The sequence below is a fragment of the Symphalangus syndactylus genome, chromosome 13 (assembly GCF_028878055.3).
Source record: "Symphalangus syndactylus isolate Jambi chromosome 13, NHGRI_mSymSyn1-v2.1_pri, whole genome shotgun sequence".
Taxonomy (NCBI): Eukaryota; Metazoa; Chordata; class Mammalia; order Primates; family Hylobatidae; genus Symphalangus; species Symphalangus syndactylus.
In genome coordinates, this window is record NC_072435.2 from 33,134,349 (window position 1) to 33,159,971 (window position 25,623).

The 25,623-nt window shown below is 47.4% G+C and overlaps 1 protein-coding gene across 3 annotated transcripts in view; it reads right to left on the reverse strand.

Annotated features, from left to right (window-relative positions):
* Nucleotides 1-4,262: 4,262 nt before the first annotated feature.
* Nucleotides 4,263-25,623, reverse strand: part of INSR (insulin receptor) — a 175,271-nt gene continuing 153,910 nt past the window's right edge. For 2 of the 3 annotated variants that reach the window (XM_055240188.2, XM_055240187.2), the window contains 9 exons: nt 24,138-24,297; nt 20,391-20,493; nt 18,146-18,213; nt 16,852-17,096; nt 14,873-14,983; nt 14,608-14,767; nt 12,608-12,737; nt 11,525-11,659; nt 4,263-9,414 (listed from right to left, as the gene is read on the reverse strand). In XM_055240188.2, coding sequence (XP_055096163.1) covers nt 9,060-9,414; nt 11,525-11,659; nt 12,608-12,737; nt 14,608-14,767; nt 14,873-14,983; nt 16,852-17,096; nt 18,146-18,213; nt 20,391-20,493; nt 24,138-24,297 — 1,467 coding nt within the window. In that variant the 3' untranslated portion in view covers nt 4,263-9,059. The remainder of the gene's footprint in view (nt 9,415-11,524; nt 11,660-12,607; nt 12,738-14,607; nt 14,768-14,872; nt 14,984-16,851; nt 17,097-18,145; nt 18,214-20,390; nt 20,494-24,137; nt 24,298-25,623) is intronic. The other variant, XM_055240186.2, reaches the window with a different exon arrangement.

A 25,623-nucleotide genomic window follows, 5' to 3' on the forward strand; every position in this document is an offset into this window, starting at 1 on the left:
TTTCTGTCACCATCAATTACTTTACCATGCCCTGTGTAAGTGCTTTACACACACCACAAATTTATTTTATATCCCACAACATCCCTAAGAAGCAGGGACCATTGTCATCCCCATACATAGGGAGATTCGTACAACTAATCATAGGAGAGCCATGGTTCCAAATGAGGCAGAGGGCTTCTGGGAGCTGACTTGAGCCACTAACACAAATATAGTATTTTGGGGGTCAGGTGAAGTCACCTTTCCCTCTCACCCTCTTAGAGTCTCTGACTGGAACTGACATAAGACAGATTAACAAGAGAAAACATACATATTTTATTTAGTTGACGTTTTTTGTTTATTTTTAGAGAAAGTGTCCCACTCTGTTGCCCAGGCTGGAGTACAGTGGCACAATCACAGCTCACTGCAGCCTGCAATTCCTGGGCTCAAGAAGTCCTCCCACTTCAGTCTCCTGAGTAGCTGGGACTACAGGTGTGCACCACTGTGCCTGGCTAATTTTTAAAATTTTTTTGAGAGATAGGGTCTCTCTATGTTGCCCAGGCTGGTCTTGAACTCCTGGCCTCAAGTGATCCTCCTGCCCTGGCCTCCTAAAGTGGTGGAATTACAGGCCTGAGTCACCATGCCTTGTCTTCATTTAGTAATTTTTACATGTGCAGGGGAGACTTTGTAAGAAAAATGAAGACCTAAAGAAGCAGTTGAAGCTGAATGCTTATGTACTAGGTTGGACAAAATATAGTATGGTAGTTTCATCTCCTGCTTTCAGGAAGAAAAAAGGAAAGTCAAAGTGTCCTTCTTGCATTTGCTATTTTTCAGGCACTTTTAACTCAAAATAACCAATGTGCCAAAGTGGCATACTTTGATGTTGCGAAGTGTTTTTGTTGTGTGTTTTTTATATTTATTTAGAGACAGAGTCTCGCTCTGTCACCCAGGCTTGAATGCAGTGGCGCAATCTCGGCTCACTGCAACCTCCGCCTCCCAGGTTCAAGCGATTCTCCTGCCTCCTCCTGAGTTCAAGCGATTTTCCTGCCTCAGCCTCCCAAGTAGCTGGGATTACAGGTGTGTGCCACCACACCCAGCTAATTTCTGTATTTTTATTAGAGACAGGGTTTCACCATGTTTGGCCTGGCTGGTCTCGAACTCCTGACCTCAGGTGATCTGCCTGCCTTGGCCTCCCAAAGTGCTGGGATTACAGGTGTGAGCCACCATGCCCGGCCAAAAGTGGCATACTTTGGAGTGGCATATTTTGATCTCTTACACAGGCAAAGGCAGAATGGAAGCAAAGTTCCTGTGTTCTTGTCCTGAGTCAGCTGAGTCCACCAGGGGAAGAGGAAGTTGTTAAAATGCAAGTTCCCAGGCCCTGCCCCATAGATGCTCACCGAGGAGGCCTGGGTGTGGCTTAGACAGACACACCTTTGTTTTTAATAAGTGGGATTCCGATAAGCACCTAATGTCCAGGAGGAAGCTCCAGGAACCCAGTGCAGACACCCCCACTCCAGGCCAGGGCCCCAGCAACTCTGCTAAAAGGTGCTGTGATCACTTGGCCAGGGGTTTCAAGGAATCCAAGTGGCTTCTCTGCACAGAGACCACACGGCCGTCCACCCTCCCTCAGACTGATGCATTCCTTGATGAGCTTTCCTTGGAAGAAAAACATTTTCCATTTTCCAAGAGACTTATATTGAATTTCACAAACCCAAAGAAGCAGAATTTAGGCTGCCACCACAGCCAATAAGCAGTAGCATCAATTTCTTGGAGAACAGGGATTGGAGGGACTTGGGGATATGGGAACGTCCGTCTTGGAGGGAGCATGAAAGATCAATGTTACCTCATTTAATCTTCGCCATGGTCATATAAGGTAAGGTCTATCGTCAATAATAGGAGGGCAGGGCCTCTGTGGGCCATGATCAGCCTGCTAGCTGGATGTCAGAGAACTGGGAGCAGAAAGGAGGCGGAGAGAGAGCTCGAACGAACGTCGGGATTCCAGAGCCCCGGGTTAGGACCACCACCCTTTGTAAAACCAGCCATTTAGCAGTTAGTTGCCTTGTGTCTCTTCAGGCTAATTCAACAACCCCATACTGCGGAACTCTGGGCCAGAGTTTGGAGGAATGTGAAGAATTCAGAGGCAACTTTCATGCAGCCTCTGGGAAGCTCCCACGATAATGGGGAAACACACACATTCAATAACCTCAACTTTCGATGGCCCAGCTCAGAACACTGCCAGCTGGAGGTAGGTGGTCTGGAGAAATCCAGAGACTACCTGGAGGGGTGGGGGATTGAGTTCCATTGCCTTTGGGAGGGAGGGAGATTCCACAGCCCACATACTTTGCACTTTTGCTAAGGTCAACCCCTCCACCTGTGCCGTAGATCTCATCGTCACTTTTTGGCTTCAGGACATAGATCTAGTTATCCCCTGCCTTCATCTCTTTTCCCTCTGATGACTGGATTATCCCTGTCATCATCCATACTGCTCTTTCTCCCATCTCAAAAACAAGGAATAATAATAATAATAATAGGAGGCTAAAGTGAGAACTTTACCTTTATATTATTATTAGTAGTAGTAGTAGTATTTATTTTTTTTTATTTTTGAGACAGAGTCTCGCTCTGTTGCCAGGCTGGAGTACAGTGGCGTGATCTCAGATCACTGCAACCTCCGCCTCCTGGGTTCAAGTGATTCTCCTGCCTCAGCCTCCTGAGTAGCTGGGACTACAGGTGCCCGCCACCACGCCCAGCTAATTTTTGTGTTTTTAGTAGAGATGGGGTTTCACCATGTTGGCCAGGTGATCTCCTGGCCAAGGTCTTGATCTCCTGACCTTGTGATCGGCCCGCCTCGGCCTCCTAAAGTACTGGGATTACAGGCGTGAGCCACTGCGCCCGGCCCATTTTTATATTATTTGAAAAAATAATAATAATGATAGGAGGGTAAAGGAGTGGAAGATTATTGCAGGATTGGACTCTAGTTGGTTCACGTCACATTTTATCTGCATCCTCGGACAGTCCTCTCCAAAGCTGACTCTGGGTTTGGCCATGGGACTTACTTTGGGCAACGGGACAGTAACAAATATCACACAAGCAGAAGTTTGGAAAACGTTTGCATTTGGGGGCTTTTTGTTTCTTCCAACTGGGTATCCCTGCAACCACCACCATATGAACAAGCCTGAGTGAACCTCCTGGAAGACAAGCAATCCTGGCTCTCCCAGCAGAGGCCTCAGCACAGGAGTGAGGCTGTTCCCGGAAGAACCACCCAACCAACACATAGAACTGTCAGAAATATGCCAGGCACCGTGGCTCACGCCTGTAATCCCAGCACTTTGGGAGGCCAAGGCAGGCAGATCGTTTGAGATCAGGAGTTTGAGACCAGCCTGGGCAACATGGTGAAAACCCATCTCTACTAAAAATACAAAAATAATCATAATAATGATAATAATAAGGCTGGGTGTGGTGGCTCACACCTGTAATCCCAGCACTTTGGGAGGCCGAGGTGGGAGGATGACCTGAGGTCGGGAGTTTGAGACCAGTCTGGCCAACATGGTGAAACTAAAAATACAAAATTAGCTGGGCATGGTGGTGCACGCCTGTAATCCCAGCTACTCGGGAGGCTGAGGCAGGAGAACTGCTTGAACCCGGGAGACAGAGTTGCAGTAGCTGAGATTGCACCACTGTCCTCCAGCCTGGGCGACAGAGTGAGACTCCATCTCAAAAAACAAACGAACAAAAACAAACAAACAAAAAAAAGAAAATAAATAAGTCGTTGCTGTTTTAAGCCGCTCAAGAAAGACTATTCAAAAGGCTTTCAATCCCATGGTCTAACCCATGGTCACTCACCTGCCCTCCCAAACTGGGAACAGGTCTCCATTCCCAGGATGACATTGAAAATATTTAGCATATGAGTTTCCTGCATGTCAGAATAGAGCAAGATCTTGAAGGTTCATTGGTATTCTCGGAGTGAACCCTTTAGTGGTTGGACCATGGGGAGGTCTGGGAGCCCCTGGGGAAGCGCTTACTTACCAAATGGTATGGAAATAGTGCAATATTTAAAACACCAGTTTGGCCATACAAGTATGTCCCTGCGAGTCAACAACTCTGGTGGTAGCAATTATTTAACCTCCCTTTTCATGTGTGGAAGAATCTAGGTGTTTTTCTCCTCTAAAAAAAAGGTACCTACATATTCCAAGAGGTTTTCCTTAACACAGCCCAACTCACAGCCACATGCCCCGACCACACGACAGGTCCTTACCAGGACACCACACAAAAACAAGCATATTCTCAGATAATTTAATCAGAATTTTAATATAAACAGGTCATTATCCCATATTTTACATGCAGAACGATTTCAATATTCCAAATAAAAGGCGTCTTCTGTACATGGTGCTACTTGGCCTTGGCTCTTGTAGGAAAACATTGAAAAAATAAGAATTGAGCTGTTGGTGGGTTTCGTGTTTCTGAGTTGTTTTCTGCAAAAGCTGCGGCACATTTGATCCTGCGTTACCAACACGCAGGGCCGAGGCCACCCAGGCACACAAAGGGACGAGGAGCAGCAACTTTCAGGCAAAGTGTGAAGACTAAACAAGCCGTTCCTGAATATGTGCGTGGAGGCACACTGATTTTGAGGCTCTTCCTTCCTTCTCCAATGGGACCAAGAGCCCCAGATTTATGATCTGGTTTTTAACAAGGATTTTCAGTGGCCCACACCCAGATAGAAATTTGGCTGGTGGCTGGTTCTGGACCTTGACTGGTATTAGAAGGTAACAGTAAGCTCAAAAAGCTGTTGTGTCCCCTCCCCTCACCCCCATTTCTCGGGACCCTTAAGGAAATATTCATCTTCCATTGCAGCCCCCTGGAAGTCCACCATGTTCTCTTGTATGTTCTAGGAAAAAAAAAAAAAAAGTGCTGAACTGTTCTTTTCATTCCCAACCTCACCTCTCATATAAATTAATATTCTGAAGAACATGCTGGAAGATTTTCTGAAGTGACACCCCTCTACGTGTACCATGTATATAAAATCGGCATTCCCTGTTCCCCATCCTCAACAAAACCGTCATTTCTGAAGAGCCTAAGGTGTCAAGGACTCACCAGGTGGCATTCAAAGGACATTTAACCCTCAACTTCCACCCACTGTGAAGGAGAGAAATGATTACCACTGGGACTAAAGCACATCCATCTACCAGATGATCAGTGCAAGTCATATGCTGATGACGCTCCTGCTTTTTCACACGTGTTGCAGCGGACTACAAATAAACACCTCCCAATCCAATAAGCACATTTCTTGGTGGACTACCTGCCCTGGTAGGATACAGTGAAAGATCTGTCCGTCAGTTGGCAACATAGTCCCCAGGGTCGCAGGATGACCTGTGCAGACCCTTGTGTCAGTTCCCACAGCTTCTCTCAATCGTCCTCAGCCTACATCCAGACAAGCAGCAGTGCTTCTCCTTCTCACTACTTCCAATGATGCAACAGCACCTAGGACAGCTCCCAAAACCTGAACATTTTCTGATGCGTATTTGACATCACTGATGCAGAGCGAAAGTGACATGCTTAGTATTCTCCTCTTGGAAGAAGAAACTCCTGTGTGGCTTTCACTACATTAATGAAAAGGGTTTTAATCCTAGTGAGACATCTTTAAAAACAAGCAACAAAAAGTGTTACCCTAAGCTGGTTTTGTTGCTTGTTTTTGTTGTTGCAACTTAACACTACAAACTCCCAGGACAACTGTGTCTTTCTAGGACCAAAGTTTTATTGTTAAAAAGTCAACATTTCCTAATGTCAAAGGAGGCTTGCAACCCAGTAGCTGTTTGCTCTTTTCACTGCAGCAGTAGAGTCAAATAAATGAAATTGGTGAACCCCATTTGCAAGGGGCAGGCCCGGCACCCTACCTTTCTCCAGGGCAGGTGGAGAAAGGCGAGTCTGCAAGGGCAGTGCCTAAAAGTACAAGAGCAGCAAGATTTGGGCCCCACTGGCCCTGTCTAGACTCTGACATGGGTTATCAAAGCTGCACAAGGTCCAACAATATCAGCTTGAGGTCAATCAAACCCCAACACAGAGGTCCAAGGGGTTGTTGAAAAAAAAAAAAAGTGTTCAGCACATTAATGGGTTTTGGACTGGAATTTCCCCCACATGCTCCCATCCCACTTGGAGAATTTAAAAAGACATTGCATTAGGTGTTTGTGTGTAAGGTGCATCACCAGCCTGAAAGGAGTGGGAATAAACCATCAGGGAGCCCAGGGCACCTTTGTGCTCACTTCAGGGGGATTCCATGGAACAGGTGGGAATGCTTGTTCTGAATCAAAGCCCGTCTTTGCCCCAGCAGCCATCTCTCACCAAAGGAAGGTACACCTTTCGGGGGTACCCCATATATCAGATACATCATGACAGCCTGGAACTTAGTTTATGTTTGGGGAACACAGTGACAATAGATGGAGATTTTTTTTTTTTTAAAGGAAGATTAAATTCAGAGAAGAATATTACCAGCCAGGAAGAAAAGGATCTATGCTCACATAGAGGCCATACCTTCTCCATCCCAACTCCCTCCCTCAAAATTCTTACTGGTCCCTGGCATTCGAATCAGCCGATACACACGTTCCCTGATTCAGACCGGTTCCAGGTAGAATTCTGAAATCTCAAAGATGTCCATGATTGAATCACATCTTAACAATACGCTGAGGTAGACTGTGCTGAAAAAAGAAAATCACTATCCCCCATTCACCTGTTTATTTTTCTTTGATAAAAATTTACATGCGCCCCATTTTTTATGAGAGTGATTTTCAGAGTGATTTTATATATTAAAATAAATACTTTTTCCCCTAATATAAGAAAAACCTTTCTGAATTAGAAAAATGTGAAAATTGCAGCTAGTGTAGTATACAACCACTACAAATTGACTAAGAAGAGAACAAAATACCTAGATCTACGTGTTTTTTTTTAATTTAGGTACAGACCCTCATATTTACAAAATAAATTTGGCAAAAATAATTTCCGTACTCTTGCTTCTTGTACCCAATCACTGAGGCTCCTCAGCAATATTTTCACATGCTGTATTTTCCCAAATCATATAAATAAGATAGCAATAGACCATTGGGATTCATGTCTACCTGTGTTCTTAATCAAGAATTGAGAGGGCTTGGAGGTTGCCATTATGACTCTATCCCATTCTTAAGCCCACAACTCTTAAGAGAAGAAGAAAAGGAAGCAGTCAAAAAGTTGTAAGAAAATGCACTCAGGAATCATGGGCGATGATTTCTTGATGAACCAAAGTGATGAGTTCACTATGTTCTTTGAGCAGCTGTGGTGGTTCTTTTTGCAAAGAGAAGAAACGGTGGATTCACGCCCGTTCGGAAGTTTTTGGTGGCGTGAAAGGTCTTTTTCACGGTTTCTCCTCCAGACTCTCCTCTCTTAGGGATTGCAACATTGTAAGCGCCTGAGCATTCTGCTCGGGCACCACACCTGGCCCAGATGAGGTCACCGGGCTCACAGCAGCTTCCGGGAGTTCAGTACTGAGGACCGTCAGATGCTCTCAGGGTGGAGGGGACCAAGATGCACTCTCAGTGTACCTCTCTATTGCTTAGATGTTCCCAAAGTCCATCCAGGTTGTTATGCTTTGGGATCTGATGTTCTTGTGTTTGCACAATAACGGTAGGATGTTCACACCCAGGAGAGGAAACGCCACAAGAGGTACACACAGAGAAGCAGAGGCTGAACACAGGTGTTCTTGAAGGCAGGCTCAGAGCTAGGTAGCTACCAGCTTATCCGAACAGGAACCTTCCAGCAGACCTGGTACCTGAACCAGACCATCCATAAAACCTAGTCTCCCACACACTCCACGTGGCCTCACAACGTCCAAAAGTGTTAGCAGCGAACGTGGCTTCATTCCCAGAAACGGATGCCTTTAAGACCAAACAAAGAGGCCACTTGTGCCTGACTCCCTCCCCTTCCCGGCCCCACAACAGGCAGACCAACTCACGTCCCCACTCCCCGCCAACCCCAGGGAATAGTCAATAACTTATGAGGCTAATACCAGAGACTTTAAAAATTAAATATGTTACAAATATATTCTCAAAACTCTTCTCAGTTCTTTTTTTTTTTTTTCCTTTTTCCATTTTGTTTTTTCTTTTTTTTTTTTTTTTTTTTAATGTCCTAGCTTGGTTTGGTCTTGAAAAGATTCATAATCACTCCAAATGAAATGCTCCTCCCTTGGCTCCCAAAAAGCATCTTTTCACCAATGTGAAGGGAGGGTAGAAACCTGAGGCTAGACTTCTGACACAAGAAGAATCTGTCGAGAGCACAGTCTCCCAGTCAATAAGAAGGAAGGAGAGAGGGGGACATGAGCTCGCACCTTTGAGAAGAACCTTCATGAGCCAATTCCCAAAGCATCAACTCCGCATGGATACTTTGCACACACATCAGCCATGTCTAATGGACACACACACGCGCATACACACGTGAGCACACGCCGGGACCACAGACCCTTATCCAAAGTATGAAAGCAGCAGCTATTGGTCAATTTGAGGAACTCGTTTTGTAAAGAAAAAAAAAAAATCCTTCAGCCTGGATGAGAAAAAAAAAACAAAAAAACAAACAAATGAAAAAACATCTTGAAGCCCAACCTGTAAAACTTGAAATTCTCCTGGAACAGGGCTGGGTGTTTTTGTTTTGTTTTTTCTTTCAAACTTTTGTTCCACAAACAGGAAGTTTTGTCTTTTATACTGCAGCTCAGACACCAGCAAAAAAAAAAAAAAAACAGAATTTGTAAAACAGGTGCTTTCTTTCCATCTGCTGGAGGCGGGTGGGGGGAACGAAAAAACACAAAATCCTGGTTTGAAACCGTTGTTGCCCCAAAGGGGCAGCAACTGTGGAAACCCCTTGCCCTCCAGGTTCACAGTTAAATCCTCTGCAGGACTAGTTAAATTGGTAACCAAACGAGTCCATCTTAAGATGAACAGAAATGTATAGGAACGATCTCTGAACTCCATTGGACATGGTACAGTCGTGAGAATCCTGAGTTTTCCAGAGACTTTCAAACCAGAGGAAAGCGAAAATGGGAACCCTGCCCGCCCCCACCGCGGCAGGCACTGTTAGGAAGGATTGGACCGAGGCAAGGTCAGAATCCGCCCGTTTTTCTTGCCTCCGTTCATGTGTGTGTAAGGGATGTGTTCCTCGTAGCTCCGCTTGAAACCTAGCGAGGACCCTCCATCCCGGCCCCCCGCCTCCTCCCTCTGACAGTGCGAGGAACGGTCCAGGGGCACATTCTCCATGTCCTCAAACTCCATCTCCAGCTCCTCACTCTCGGGAGCCTTGTTCTCCTCGCTGTGGAAGAACGACACCTCTGGAAAGCTGGGGTGCAGGTCGTCCTTGAGCAGGTTGACAATCTCCAGGAAGGTTGGCCTCATCTTGGGGTTGAATTGCCAGCACATGCGCATGAGGTCAGTGCTGCGGGGCAGAAGGATGCGTCCTGGGTGAGTCTGGGGGCCCAGCCAAGCATCCTCCCAACCCCCACCCTCGTCCCTGCAGCCAACACCCACGGACCACACGTGCTCACATCAGATGCTGGCTGTGTGTGTGGACAATTGTCAAGGCAGAAATAGCAATGCTAGAGGTGCTGAGAGATGGTGTTTTCTTTTTGCTTTTCTTCTTCTTATTTTGGACACAGGGTCTCATTCTGTCACCCAGGCTGGAGTGCAGTGGCGTGATCATAGCTCACTGCAGCCTCTGCCTCCTAGGCTCAAGCAATCCTCTCATCTTGGCCTCCCAAGTAGCTGGGACCACAGGTGTGCACCACCATGCCTAGCTAATTTTTGTATTTTTTGCAGAGACAGGGTTTTGCTATGTTGCCCAGGCTGGCCTCAAACTCCTAGGCTCAAATGATCCACCCACCTTGGCCTCCCAAGGTGCTGGGATTACAGGTGTGAGCCACCATGTCTGGCTGCTTTTTCCTTCTTGAGACAGTGTTTCTCACTTTGTCACCCAGGATGGAGTGCAGTGGCGCAATCATAGCTCATTGCAGCCTCAAACTCCTGGGCTCAAGCAATCCTCCTGCCTCAGCCTCCCAAAGTACTGTGATTACAGGCATGAGCCATCCTGTCCAGCCTGAAAGATGGTTTTGAAAAGGGCTGCCTCATTTCAAAACTGGCTCAAGAGTAATCCCAGCACTTTGGGAGGCTGAGCCAGGAGGCTGAGTCCAGGAGTTCAAGGTTGCAGTGAGCTGTGATTGCACCACTGCACTCTACCAGCCTGGGTGACAGAGCGAGACTTCATCTAAATATATACACACACACACACACACATATATACATATGTGTATATATATATGTATATGTGTATATATATATGTGTGTGTATATATATATATATTTGGAGGGGGGAATGCATAATATGTATGCCTGACAAAATTTTTGTGTGTCTGTGTTTGTTTTTGAGACAGAATCTCACTCTGTCACCCAGGCTGCAGTGCAATGGTGCAGTCTCTGCTCACTGCAACCTCTGCCTCCCAGATTCAAGCAATTCTCCTGCCTCAGCCTCCTGAGTAGCTGGGATTACAGGCGCCCACCACCACGCCCGGGTAATTTTTATATTTTTAATAGAGATGGGGTTTCACCATGTTGGCCAGGCTGGTCTTGAACTCCTGACCTCAGGTGATCGTTCACCTCAGTCTCCCAAATTGCTGGGATTACAGGCATGAGCCACCCATGCCCAGCCATCCAACAAAATTTTAAGTGTATAAAGAATTAACAGGAGGCCGTAATCCCAGCACTTTGGGAGGCCGAGGCAGGTGGATCACGAGGTCAGGAGATCAAGACCATGGTGAAACCCCGTTTATACTAAAAATACAAAAAAAAAAAAAAAATTAGCTGGGCGTGGTGGCGGGCACCTGTAGACCCAGCTACTCGGGAGGCTGAGGCAGGAGAATGGCGTGAACCCAGGAGGCGGAGCTTGAAGTGAGCCGAGATCGCACCACTGCACTCCAGCCTGGGTGATAGAGCAAGACTCTGTCTAAAAAAAAAAAAAAAAAAAAAAAAAATTAACAGGCAAACATAGGTCTCTCTCCCTCAACCCCAGGTCTCCAGTTCCCTTCTCCCAAGATAACTACTGCTACAGGTTTGTGCAACCTTCCAAAGATACAATATGCAAGAAAATCATATGATTTGCAACACAAGCATACAGGTAAAGACATAATATGCAAACATAAGCACATATGTAAATATGTGTGCTTATAATATGTAAATGAGGTGTACATGTGCCATATGCTGATGCACATGTAAACATATAATATACAAACATAAATACCTATGCAAATATATAATATGCAAATGTAGGCACACATGTAGTACATATGGAAACTCAAGTGTGTATACCACAATGCAATATGCAAATGCAAGCACGCATGTAAAGACAAGCTATGCAAACACAAACACACCTGTAACATACAGCATGCAAACAAGGTGAGCGTGTAGACATAGGAAAGGCAAAACCAAGCACACGTGTAAAGGGCAATACCCTTTCAACGAACACCTCACACACCTTAAACCCTTTCTACACTTACACTCTCTCTGGACAGTTGTCAGGTTGATCCAGATACCCTCCATCCATGACAAATTTCAACACCTGTTCATTAGACAGGCCTTGGTAAGGCTGTTCGGCCAAGCTGGTGATTTCCCAAAGGACCACGCCAAAGGACCTGCCAATGACAGTTGAGAGTAGTAACAAAGAAGCCATTTACACACACACACACACGCAAACACACACACACAAACACACATGCAAACACATACATGCAAACACACACACATGCAAACACATATACACACACATACACACCCAAACACACCCAAACACACCCATACGCACACACATGCAAACACACAAACACACTCAAACACACACACGCAAACACGCATACACACACACACACACACACACACACAAACACATCTCTTGGTTTCTAGAACATGGTTGGCCACTTAATAAAACAATTCATGCTGCAGTTCATAAATGCCGTGAAAGGAAAATCAATTTGGGGCTCCCAAATCACTAAACTCAAGGAAAAAGTCCAGCTGGGAACTGCTTGGACAAACCTGCCTCCCATTCTATTCAGAGTCCCCACTCTGCTCACTGAGATACCTGCATATCTGATTGGCTCCTTTGCAGAGGCTCATCAGAAACTCAAAAGAATGCAACCATTTGTCTCTTATCTACCTGCAACCTGGAAGCTCCCTCCCCGCTTCGAGTTGTCCCGTCTTTCCAGACTGAACCAATGTTCATCTTATATATGTTGACTGATGTCTCATGTCTCCCTAAAATGTATAAAACCAAACTGTGCTCTGACCACCTTGTGCACCTGTCCTCAGGACCACCTGAGCCTGTGCCACGGGCATGCGTCCTCAACTTTGGCAAAATAAACTTCCTAAATTAACTGAGACCTGTCTCAAATTTTCGGGGTTCACAATGCCTACAGGATTAGTCAGGACATAAGAGTAGCCGTGGGCAGATCCTCAGACAGGACGCTGCCTTCCTTTCCTTGATGGGGCGTCCAGGAGGATGGCAGGCTTCCTTCCCCCGCTCTTGGCTGTCACTAGCACCTGGAATTCAAGCCCAGCGTCCATCCACCCATCCACACACAACTCACCACATGTCAGAAGAAGTGGTAAAGACCCCATCCTTCAGGGACTCCGGTGCCATCCACCGTACAGGGAGTAGACCCTTGCCCCCTTTCCGGTAGTAATCCGTTTCATAGATGTCTCTGGTCATTCCAAAGTCTGACAACACAAAAGGTTCACACGCTCTTAACCTTCAGCCTTGGTCCTAGCATCTGCCATCTTGACTGCCCCACCTCTCGCAGAGCCCTAAGAGGGGTTCACCTGGCCCATGTCTGCGCTCACCTGGGTGGTGGCCAAATCCAGTAAGAATGGATTCTGAGGGTACTCATGGGGAAGTGAAGGGGGAAGATGGGCTATTGTTTAAAGGGAAGGAAAAGAAGGTACCAAATCACAAAGAAGCTACATTTTTCTTTTCTTTTTTTTTTTTTTTTTTGATATGGAGTCTCACTCTGTCCTCCAGGCTGGAGTGCAGTGGTGCAATCTTGGCTCACTGCAACCTCTACCTCCCTGATTCAAACAGTTCTCCTGCCTCAGCCTCCTGAGTAGCTGAGATTACAGCTGTCTGCCACCATGTCTAGCTAATGTTTTGTATTTTGAGTAGAGATGGGGTTTCACTGTGTTGACCAGGCTGGTCTCGAACTCCTGATCTCAGGTAATCTGCCCACCTCGGCCTCCCAAAGTGCTGGGATTACAGGCGTGAATCACCGCGCCTGGCCAGGAGATGTCTTTATGAGTCATAAATAGAATCATATCACTTCCTGCTGCCCCTTGCTCATGTAAGATAATGTCGAGATGACTTGCCGTGACATGCAAGGTCCTTCTGGGTCTGGTTTCTGCCTCTCTCCTCAACCTCACATCTCACACTGCTCTGGTCCCCTCGATATTTCTTTTTTGTTTTTTGAAATAGCATCTCACTGTCGCCCAGGCTGGAGTGTAGCAATGCAGTCACAGCTCACTGCAGCCTTCACCTCCTAGGCTCAAGCAATCTTCCTGCCCCAGCCTCCTGAGTAGCTGGGACCACAGGTGTGCACCACCACACCCAACTTTTTAAAAACTTTTTTCATAGAGATGGAGTCTCACTATGTTGTCCAGGCTGGTCTCAAACTCCTGGACTTAAGCAGTCCTTACATATTGTCCTTCCAAAGCACTGAGATTACAGGCGGGACCCCCGGTCCTACAAACATATCTTTTAAAGAAGTGAATGGGTAAGTGAGTTTATCAATACATGCAATTAAATGACACCTGGTGGGGGGGGTCCCCATCCAAAATCTTGCCCAGCCAGGCACAGTGGCTCATGCCTGTAATCTCAGGGCTTTCGACCAACACAGGTGGATCATTTGAGGTCAGGAGTTTGAGACCATCCTGGCCAACACGGTGAAACTCTGTCTCTACTAAAAGTACAAAAATTAGCTGCGTGTGGTGGCGCACGCCTGTAATCCTAGCTACTTGGGAGGCTGAGGCAGGAGAATTGCTTGAACCTGAGAGGTGGAGGTTTCAGTGAGCTGAGATCCTGTCACTGCACTCCAGCCTGGGCGACAGAGCAAGACTCCATGTCAGAAAAAACAAACAAAAAAAGCTGGTGCAGTGGCTCACGCCTGTAATCCCAGCACTTTGGGAGGCCGAGGCAGGAGAATCATGAGGTCAGGAGATCAAGACTATCCTGGCCAACATGGTGAAACCCCGTCTCCACTAAAAATACAAAAATTAGCTGGGCGTGGTGGCGCACACGTGCAGTCCCAGCTACTCGGAAGGCTGAGGCAGGTGAATCACTTGGACCTGGGAGGTGGAGGTTGCAGTGAGCCGAGATCACGCCACTGCACTCCAGCCTGGGCGACAGACAGAGTAAGACTCTGTCTCAAAAACAAAAAAACAAAACAAAACAAAACCCCACAAAAAAACAAAAACAAAAAGAAGTATCTTGCCCCTTTATATTATCAGAAAAGACTGAACGGCCCATTATAGACAACTTCCTTCTGAAATCAAACCTGGCCTGGGTCGTTATGTTTTCAAAGCAGAAAGCCAGACGAACCTCCAATTTTGACAGTAAAATCATGGGCGACCATGCAGTTTCTCGCTGCCAGGTCCCGATGCACAAACTTCTTGGCGTTCAGGTAGGCCATCCCGTCAGCAATCTCTGCCGCCATCTGAATCATCTCTTGCAGGGTAGGGGGAGGGCGGCCAGGATTATTCTAAAACAGAAACACGGGGTTGGGGTTTCAGCAGCACTGGGATCTGAGGAGGCCAGGAGCGGGTGCCCCACTGAGTACCCCGCTGGGTCCCCCGAAGCAGCTCACCTCAGCCTCTGGCCGCAGAGAACGGAGGTAGCTCTTCAGGTCTCCGTGAGCCATCAGCTCCATCACCACCAGCGTGGGCTGGCCCTTGGACACCACTCCCAGGAGGCGCACCTGCGGAGCAAGCAACCAGGGTTCTTGGAGGAGGGTCCGCGATTCGACTCACCAAGGTTCTCCCTGCCTGGTGTCTATGTCACACACAGCACCCTGTGGCCTGGATGCAGCATGCTCAGCCCTGGTCTAGGAGAGCAGACAGACCTGCCTGGACAGCAGACAGGCCTTTGTATGTTTTTTTTTTTTGAGATGGAGTCTCGCTCTGTCACCCAGGCTGGAGTGCAGTGGCACGATCTCGGCTCACTGCAACCTTCGCCTCCTGGGTTCAAGCAATTCTCCTGCCTCAGTCTCCCGAGTAGCTAGGGTTACAGGCGCCCGCCACCACACCCGGCTAATTTTTGTATTTTTAGTAGAGACAGGATTTCTCCATGTTGGTCAGACTGGTCTTGAACTCCCGACCTCTGGTGATCCGCCTGCCTCAGCCTCCCAAAGTGCTGGGATTACAGCCACCGCACCCAGCCAGGCCTTTGTATTTTAACCATTCCCTCTGCCTGGCTCTCTGTTCCCTGCCACATCCACAGGGCCCAGCTCCTCATGTCCTTTAAGTCTTTGCTCAAATAGACCCCTGTCCAACCCTCCTTTCCTCCCTTTCTTCACGTTTCCATAGCATTTTCTCCTAATGTATAAAGGGTTTGGAGGAAGCCGGGGGCGGTGGCTTATGCCTGTAATCCCAGCACTTTGGGAGGCTGAGGCCGGTGGATCACCTGAAGTCAGCAGTTCGAGACCAGCCTGGCCAACATGGCAAAACCCCCATCTCTACTAAAAATACAAAAATTAGCTGGGTGTGGTGGTGGGCTCCTGTTATCCCAGCTACTCAGGAGGCCGCGGCAGGAGAATTGCTTGAACCTGGGAGGCAGAGGTTGCAGTGAGCCAAGATTGTGCCACTGCACTCCACCCTGGGCGACAGAGACTCTGTCTTAAAAATATATAAAAGTAGGCTGGGCGCGGTGGCTCACGCCTGTAATCCCAGCACTTTGGGAGGCCGCAGCGGGCGGATCACGAGGTCGGGAGATCGAGACCATCCTGGCTAACACAGTGAAACCCCGTCTCTACTGAAAATACAAGAAAATTAGCCAGGCGTGGTGGCGGGCACCTGTAGTCCCAGCTACTCAGGAGGCTGAGGCAGGAGAATAGCGTGAACCCAGGAGGCGGAGCTTGCAGTGAGCTGAGATTGTGCCACTGCACTCCGGCCTGGACAACAAAGCGAGACTCCATCTCAGGGAAAAAAAAAAAAAAAAATTATATATATGAAATAAAAATAAAGGTTTTGGAGTCTGCCTCCGCCTGCTGTTTTGGAAGCTCTACAGGGGCAGGTATCCACTGTATCACAGGGACAATAGCAGGGCTTTAAATTCCCCATAAATATGTGTGGAAAGGATGAAAGCACATGGGACTCAAAGAGAAACAAAGGAGCAGAAAGGCAGGAAGAGTTTGTGCTGCCTTCAAAGCAGAGTAGGAACGAGGGCAGGTGGTATCAGGTGGACCTCTATGTGGTCCTGGGTTACAAAGGAGCCAGGAAAAAGCAAGAAATGGAAGAGTCTAAAAAGCAATGGAAGATTCTGGAAAATGATGGAATATTCCAGAAAGTGGTAGAAGATTCCAGAAAGTGATGAAAGATTCTGGAAAGCAATGAAGCATTCCAGAAAGTGATGAGACAGTGATAGAGTCTGGTTCCAGGCGAAGTGGGAGAGGATGGGATTTGAGAAGGGAACAATCCCTCCTTGCACCTCTAGGATGGGAAGCTTAGTGGAGTGGGGGATGGGTAGGAGGTTACACCCTGTGTCCTCTGTTGCTCTGTGCAGGAGGAGGAGGCAGAGAGAGGGAAAGGGCAAGAAAGCCAGCCCATGTCCCATCCCCGCTGGACTCACCACGTGATGGCAGGTGAAGCCCTTCATGACCGAGGCCTCATTGAGGAACTCAATCCGCTCTCGGAGACTGGCTGATTCGTTGACCGTCTTCACCGCCACGCGGGTCTCTGCCTCACCCTTGATGATGTCCCTGGCGTTGCCCTCATACACCATGCCGAAGGAGCCCTGCCCCAGCTCTCGAAGGAGGGTGATCTTCTCTCGAGGCACCTCCCACTCGTCCGGCACGTACACAGAGCATGGAAACACTACTTCTCACTTATCTACACAGCATCCTTGGCGGATCCCTTAGGGATCTGCAGCCACCTTCCACCTAAGCCCTCACCCAAACCCCCTCAAAAACACTCATGAAATGAGTTCTGTGATCCAGGACCCATGCCAGGCACTGGGCATATGGCTGAGAACAGGACAGGCATCTGCACCCATGGAGAGGGCATGGCAGAGACTCAAGGAAGGAGCCACAACTGGTCCAAGATCCTGGCCAATATGTCCTGAGGCAAATCTGCATCCCCATCCTTCTTGTCTGATTTCAGGCCCTTGCTACGGAATGATGCTACTTCACACCTGAGACTACTGTTTCTGCAAAGTGCCAAGGGGATGGAAAGACAGGTTGTAATAGCTTGGGGGAAAAAAAAAGCCAGGATACTTGGAGCTCTTCCCATGAAAAGGTGGAGTCTATCTCACCACCCCTTGGCCCTGGGCATGGCCTTGTGAGTTATTTTGGTCAATGGGAATCAACAAGAATGACACAAGCAGAGATTTGGAATGGACTATTGCCCTGGAGCTTGCTACTAGGAACCAACATAGGACCATGCAATGAAGCCTGAGCCAGCCTGCTGGAGCCTAAGAGGCTACATGGACAGAGTGAGGCTCAGCCTCCCCCAGCTTAGGGCCCCCACCTTGGGACCACCCAGCCTGCCGACCACCAGACATGTGAGTGAAATAATCTAAGACTACCGAGCGCTAGCTGACACACCAGCAAAATGTAGCTACATGAGTGAAGCCAGGCAAGACCAGAAGAAGAACTGCCCAGCTGAGCCCAGCCCAAGTGGTCGACCCTGTCCAAGGGTCCCAGACTAGCTAGATGAGCCCATTCAGGCAGGTGCCAAATACCATGTGTCCGGATGCACACAGTAATGAGGTTTCTGCAGCAAGGGCAGTTTGGCAAGCTCAAATGAATAAGAGGGCTTTTCTTGGCCTCCCTGGGGAACCCATCCTTCACTCTCACTCAATGGTGAAGGCAAAGGAAGCTGATGAGTAGGGTTCTGGCCACCCACAGGGAAGGGATGGTACTCACCATCACTGGCACTGAGATACTCAGGATTTGAAGAAGCGTAAAGTGGTCCCAGCGGCCCATCTGGCTGCCTGGAGGAGAAAAACGAGGGACGTTAGCTTGAGATTCTCATGGGACTCTGCAGAAAGGTGTTTCATACAAGACTCCCCAAGGCAAATGGCAGCCCTTACCAGCAGAATCCCCGTAATCCTAGATGCAGTCTAGGGCAGGGATGGGGGACCTTTATGTTTTGAATGGAAGCCCATCAGACAGGTACTTAAGGGCATCGACATGGGAGCACTCATCCCTCCCTGGGTGGTTTTTTTTGTTTTTGTTTTTGTTTTGTTTTGTTTTACATTTCAGAGTTGCAGTCTTGCTGTGTTGTGGCTGGAGGGCAGTGGTATAATCACAGCTCACTGCAGTCTCAACCTTGTGGGCTCCAGAGATCCTCCCACCTCAGCTTTCTGAATAGCTGGGAATACAGGTGCTCACCACCACACCTGGCTAATTTTTAAAATTTCATAGAGACAGGGTCTCACTATGTTGTTGCCCAGGCTGGTCTTGAACTCTTGGTCGCAAGTGATCCTCCTGCCTCATCCTCCCGAGTGGCTGGGATTACAGATGTGCACGACCATGCAGGGTTCTGGCTGGCTTTTATTATAACTTATGGCCGTCCACGTAACACTTAAAAACCACTCACCCAGTACTGTTCTAGAGCGAGCTCATCCCAACTGATGAGAAACAATTATTAAATTTTCAGGAAACTAGTGAGCCAGTTGTTAAACACAAGCATCATTAAAGATTAAATTGTACAATGCCTTCCAAATAGAACACAAAATGTAAATTATAGAGGCTTACAATTAAATAAATTATCCTAAAAGCAAAGACATGTTCAAAACTCATCACTTCCTAACCCTCATACGACATTTTACTATGATCAACGCAGTTGAGGTTATTTACGTTATATCATTTATACACCATATTGTATCCATAGGGTGGATTCAATGGGGAGCTATTATGTATCTCTTTCCAACACTGCATTCAGTGATATTATGTCTACAGCTTGAAATTAGACATGCTGGGAATATTTACATTACAGAAACTGGCAAATGCTATAACTTGGGACTGGATTTGTTGTTCTGTTGTTTGTCCAGGTTTGAGAAGGTGATGAGAAAAATGTTTTGTTTTGTTTTTGAGACAGAGTCTCGCTGTCTTGCCCAGGCTGGAGTGCAATGGCGCAATCTCGGCTCAATGCAACCTCCGACTCCCGGGTTCAAGCGATTCTCCTGCCTCAGCCTCCTGAGGAGCTGGGATTACAGGCGCACACCTCCACATCCTGCTAATTTTTGTATTTTTAATGGAGACGGGGTTTCACCATGTTGGTCAGGCTGGTCTCGAACTCCTGACCTCATGATCCGCCCGTCTTGGCCTCCCAAAGTGCTAGGATTACAGGTTTGAGCCACAGTGCCCAGCTGAGAAAAATGTTTAATCATGTAGATTAAACTTAAAAGAGTGTCATGTCTGCAACTGTGACATCGCACGTGGCACAAAACATTAAGAAAATGTTCTTCTGGTATTTATAAATTACTATCTGACTCAGCAAAGACATCACTCATATCACTGATGAACATATATGTCTTATTTCAGTTTTGTCCTACTTTTTTTTTTTTGAGACGGAGTCTCCCTCTGTCGCCCAGGCTGGAGTGCAATGGTGCGATTTCGGCTCACTGCAACCTCCACCTCCAGGGTTCAGTAATTCTCCTGCCTCAGCCTCCTGAGTAGCTGGGATTACAGGCACCCACCACCACGCCCGGTTAATTTTTTAGTATTTCTAGTAGAGACGAGGTTTCACCATGTTGGCCAGGCTGGTCTCAAACTCCTGACCTCAGGTGATTCACCCGCCTTGGCCTCCCAAAGTGCTAGGATTACAGGTGTGAGCTACTGTGCTCAGCCATGTCCTACTCTTTAATGTAAATTTTGAAAAATTACTCAACATTCACCTTGGAGCTATACTGTTTAATCAATTGCAATAATAGGTGGCTTTGGATATAAAGGTTTGGGCAAAAAAAAAAAAAAAATCAACAGAAGCATTCTGTGAGAATCAACTGGCTAGAGGGAATTTACAATAAAGAGTCGTGTATATCATATTATGACAATTATCTGTAAATTGCACATCTGTAAACTTAAATATACCTATACCTATATCAAGGCATGTTTTCCCCCAGAGAACCAACTGTTCCCAGCACACTGCTGAACTCACTGAACTCACCTCTTTCTCAGGAATAGATAAATACTTCCAATCACAACACTGAAGAGAAAGACAAAGATGAGGGGGCCGATGATAATTTTTGCAATATTTGACGGGACATCTACTGAAATAGAATAAGAAAATATATGTTTCATATCAATGTGTTTCCAACAAAGTTCACACCAAAAATCACATCCACTCCTGGAATGGGCGGGCCACCCTGTTCCCTCCCTCCCTTGTCCATGAACCTCTCTGCTGCTCTTCCACACCCTGATTTTCCAGCAGTCCCAAAACAGCCCTGTAGGTTCAGTGGGACCAGGCAGTGGACTCAGAGGTCAGTATTCTGGAAGCACACTCTTCCCAACACCCCCCCCCACCCCGCCCCAAATCGCTACTCATTTCCACCCCTCCCACATCTCGGGCAGTGGATGCAGGATGCTTTACTGTTAGTTTAATGCTCTGCTGTTTCCCCTCTGAAATGCTTATTCATTTTATTTTAATTTTTATTTATTTACTTATTTTTGTGACGGAGTCTTGCTCTGACACCCAGGCTAGAGTTCAGCGGCACGATCTCGGCTCACTGGAACCTCCTCCTTCCGGGTTCAAGAGATTCTCCTGCCTCAGCCTCCCAGGTAGCTGGGATTATAGGCATGCACCATCACGCCTGGCTAATTTTTGTTTTTTTAGTAGAGACGGGGTTTCACCTTGTTGGCCAGGCTGGCCTCAAACTCCTGACCTCAGGTGATCCTCCCGCCTCAGCCTCCGAAAGTACTGGGATGACAGGCGTGAGCCACCATGCCCGGCCAAATTCTTAATAATTTTAAAGCAAGGAGTTCTGCATTTTCATTGTTCACTGGATCTTGCAAATTACATAGCTAGTCCTGATCCCAGCATGACTTTTGATAGATGTAAAATTCTTTTAATTTTTATTTTTTAGAGACAGGGTCTTGCTCTGTCACCCAGGCTGGAGTATAGTGGCACGATCACAGTTCACCGCAACCTCAAACTCCTGGGCCCAAGTGATCCTCCTGTCTCGGCCTCCCAAGTAGCTGGGATTACAGGCATGCACCACCACAGCTGGCTAATTTTTGTATTTTTGTGGAGACAGAGTCTTGCTATATTGCTCAGGCTGATCTCTAATGCCTATCCTCAAGCAGTCCTCTTGTCTCAGCCTCCCAAAGTGCTGGGATTACAGGTGTGAGCCACCTCACCCAGCCGAAAAACTCTAATAACAAAGATGGAGACACTAGCAACAGGTGCCAGGCACTTAACATTTGTGTCATTAAAATGTCCCTCCACCTCCTGAAGTGGTTCTGTTATTATCTCCATGTACGAATGAGGAAGTGCAGGATTGCCAGATAAAGAAAATGTGATACATACACACCATGGAATACTATACAGCCATGAAAAAGAATGAAATCATGTTCTTTGCAGCAACATGAATGCAGCTGGAGGTGATTATCCTAATTGAATTAACACAAGAACAGAAAACCAACTACCTCATATTCTCACCCATAAGTGAGAGTGAGACACTGAGCACACATGGACAGAAAGAAGGAACAGCAGACACCAGGACTGATACGGTTTGGATCTGTGTCCCCATCCAAAGCTCCTGTTGAAATGTAATCCCCAGTGTTGGAGGAGTGGCCGGGTGGGAGGTGATTGGATCATGGAGGCGGTTTCTAACGGGTTAGCAACATTCCTACTGGGTACTGTATAATGGGTGAGTTCTCATGGGATCTGGTTGTTTAAAAAGTGTGTTCTTGAGGCCTCCTCAGAAGCTGAGCAGATGCCAGCATCATGCTTCCTGTACTGCCTGCAGAACCGGGAGCCAATTAAACCTCTTTTCTTTATAAATTACTGAGTCCCAGTCTCAGGCCTCTTCTCTTCCCTTCTCTTCTCTTCTTCTCTTTTCCCTCCCTCCCTCCCTCCCTCCCTCCCTCCCTCCCTCCCTTCCTTCCTTCCTTCCTTCCTTTTCCTTCTCTCTCTCTCTTTTACTATTTCTTTCTTTCTTTTTTTTTTTTTTTTGAGACAGTCTTACTCTGTCACCCAGGCTGAAGTGCAATGGCGCGATCTCGGCTCACTGCAACCTCCGCCTCCCGGGTTCAAGTGATTCTCCTGCCTCAGCCTCCCGAGTAGCTGGGATTACAGGCACACACCACCACGCTTGGCTAATTTTTTTTTACTTTTAATAGAAACAGGATTCCACCATATTAGCCAGGCTGGTCTCAAACTCCTGACCTCATGATCTGCCCACCATGGCCTCCCAAAGTGCTGGGATTACAGGCGTGAGCCACCATGCCCATCCTCTTTCTTTTCTATTTCTTTCTTTCTTTTCTTTCTTTCTCTCTTTCTTTCTTTCTTCCTTCCCTCCATCCTTTTTCTTTCTTTCTTTCTCCTTTTCTTTTCCCTTCCCTTTCTTTCTCTTTCTTTCTTTCTTTCCTCTCTGTCTCTCTTTTTTTTTCCTTTTTTTTTTGAGACAGGGTCCTGCTCTGTCACCCAGGCTGGAGTGCAGTGGCACAATCTTGGCTCACTGCAACCTCTGCCTCCCGGGTTCAAGCAATTCTCCCACCTCAGCCTCCCAAGTGGCTGGGACTGCGGGCACACACCACTATGCCCAGCTAATTTTTGTATTTTTTGGTAGAGATGGGGTTTCACCATGTTGGTCAGGCTGGTCTCGAACTCCTGACCTCAAGTGATCCACCCACCTCGGCCTCCCAAAGTGCTGGGATTACAGGTGTGAGCCACTGCGCCCAGCCAGGTATTTCTTTATTGCAGTGTGAGTACAGACTAACACAGGTGCCTACTTGAGAGTGGTGGGTGAGAAGAGGTAAAGGATCAAAAAACGACCTATCAGGTACTATGCTGATTACACGGGTGACAAAATTAATCTGTACAGCAAACGGCCAACAACACACAATTTACTTATTTTATTTTATTTTTTGAGACAGAGTCTCACTGTGTTGCCCAGGCTGGAGTGCAGTGGCACGATCTCGGCTCACTGCAAGCTCCGCTTCCTGGGTTCACGCCATTCTCCTGCTTCAGCCTCCTGAGTAGCTGGGACTACAGGTGTCCACCACCACGCCTGGCTAATTTATTTTTGTATTTTTAGTAGAGACGGGGTTTCACCGTGTTGGCCAGGATAGTCTCAATCTCTTGACCTCGTGATCCGCCTGCCTCGGCCTCCCAAAGTGCTGGGATTACAGGCGTGAGCCACCATGCCGGGCCACAATTTACTTATATAATGAACTGCACAAGTACCTCTGAAACTTTTTTTTTTTTTAAGTGCAGGATCAGGCCAGGCATGGTGGCTCTCATGCCTGTAATTTCAGCACTTTGGGAGGCTGAGACGGGTGGATCACTTGAGGTCAGGAGTATGAGACCAGCCTGGCCAACATGGTGAAATGCCATCTCTACTAAAAATACAAAAATTAGCCGGGCGTGGTGGTGTGCACCTGTAGTCCCAGCTACTGTGAGGCTGAGGTGGGAGAATCACTTGAACCCCGGAGGTGGAGGCTACAGTGAGCTGAGATTGTGCCACTGCACTCCAGAGCAAGCCTCCATCTCCAAAAAAAAAAAAAAAAAAAAAAAAAGTGCAGTATCAGAGAGGGCAAGCACCTAGCTCCAGTCACACAGCAGCAGCTGGTAGGCCTGAGAGTCAAGGCCAGGGCCAGCACCTGTGGTCTCTCCATGTCATCCTCTGCAATGTCCCACTGTGCTCAGTGCTAAGCGCAGCCCCAGCCAGCTGAGGCTGCCATGGAGACTTACAATAGTCTGTCACGTAGAAATAGGTGGGTTCTGTCCAGGAGCCGTTGCCCGCGAGGGAGGTGGCCCGGACTCGCACGCTGTAGTTCCCCGGCGACAGCCCGCGCAGCCTGCAGCCCCGTTCCAGAGCGAAGTGCTTGCGGGAGACGCAGAGATGCAGCTCCTGGAAGGAAGAGAGGGAGGAGGGTGGCTGAGCTTTGTACATCTGGGAGTGTCCACCCCTAGCAGGGAGCTCACAGCCAGGATCCTACTCAGAAACGATGCCAAGGCAGCAAAGCACAGACTAAGATACACAAGCGACTTTGAGAATTGCAGAATTTCATAACCATAATGCTATGGATAAGGATATATGCAGAGGTTATCATTATCGGTAAGAGCCAGACTTCCTAAGCCAGAAGCCGAGCATTAGACCCTGATGGTTTCTTTTCTTTTCCTTTTTTTTTTTTTTATTCAGACGGAGTTTCACTCTTGTTGCCCAGGCTGGAGTGCAATGGCTCAATCTCATCTCACTGCAACCTCTGCCTCCCGGGTTCAAGCCATTCTCCTGCCTCAGCCTCCCGAGTAGCTGGGATTACAGGTGCTCACCACCACGCCTGCCTAATTTTGTATTTTCAGTAGAGACAGAGTTTTACCATGTTGGCCAGGCTGGTCTCAAAATCCTGACCTCAAGTGATCCGCCCACCTCGTCCTCCCAAAGTGCTGAGATTAAAGGCATGAGCCACGGCCCCCAGCCCTATTATCTATTTTCTATTAATATTATTTTCCATAATATTCCTAAAAATCATTTGTTTTATTTTTAATTGACAACAGTATTATAGGTCAGGCACAGTGGCTCGTGCCTGTAATCCCAGCCCTATGGGAGGCCGTGAAGGGAGGATTGCTGGAGCCCAGGAGTTAGAGACCAACCTGGGCAACATAGTGACACCCCATTTCCACAGAAAATAGAACAATTAGCCAGGCACAATGGTTCACACCTGTAGTCCCAGCTACTCAGGAGGCTAAGGTGGGAGAATCACTTGAGCCCAGGAGGTCAAGGCTGCAGTGAGCTATGAAGGCTCCACTGTACTCCAGCCTGGGTGACAGAGCTAGACCCTGTCTCTAAAATAAATAAACAAAAATAAAAATAATAGTTGTATACGTGTATGGGGTACAGGGTAAAGTTATGATACAGTATAAATTGTGGAATGATTAAAACAAGCTAATTAACTCCTCATCACTTCATGTACTTATTTCTTTGTTGTGAGAACATTTAAAATCTATTCTTCTAGCCATTTTGCAATATGTGTTATTAGCGATAGTCACCATTCATCTACAGAGCAGTGGATTCCTAGAACGTATTCCTCCCATCTGAAACTTTGGTTCACATCTCTCCTTATTCTTCCTTTGATTGTTTTTTCCCTGACCATTTTAAAATGCAAAAGTGGGCAGAGTGCGGTGGCTCATGCCTGTAATCTCAACACTTTGGGAGGCCAAGGCGGGCAGATCACCT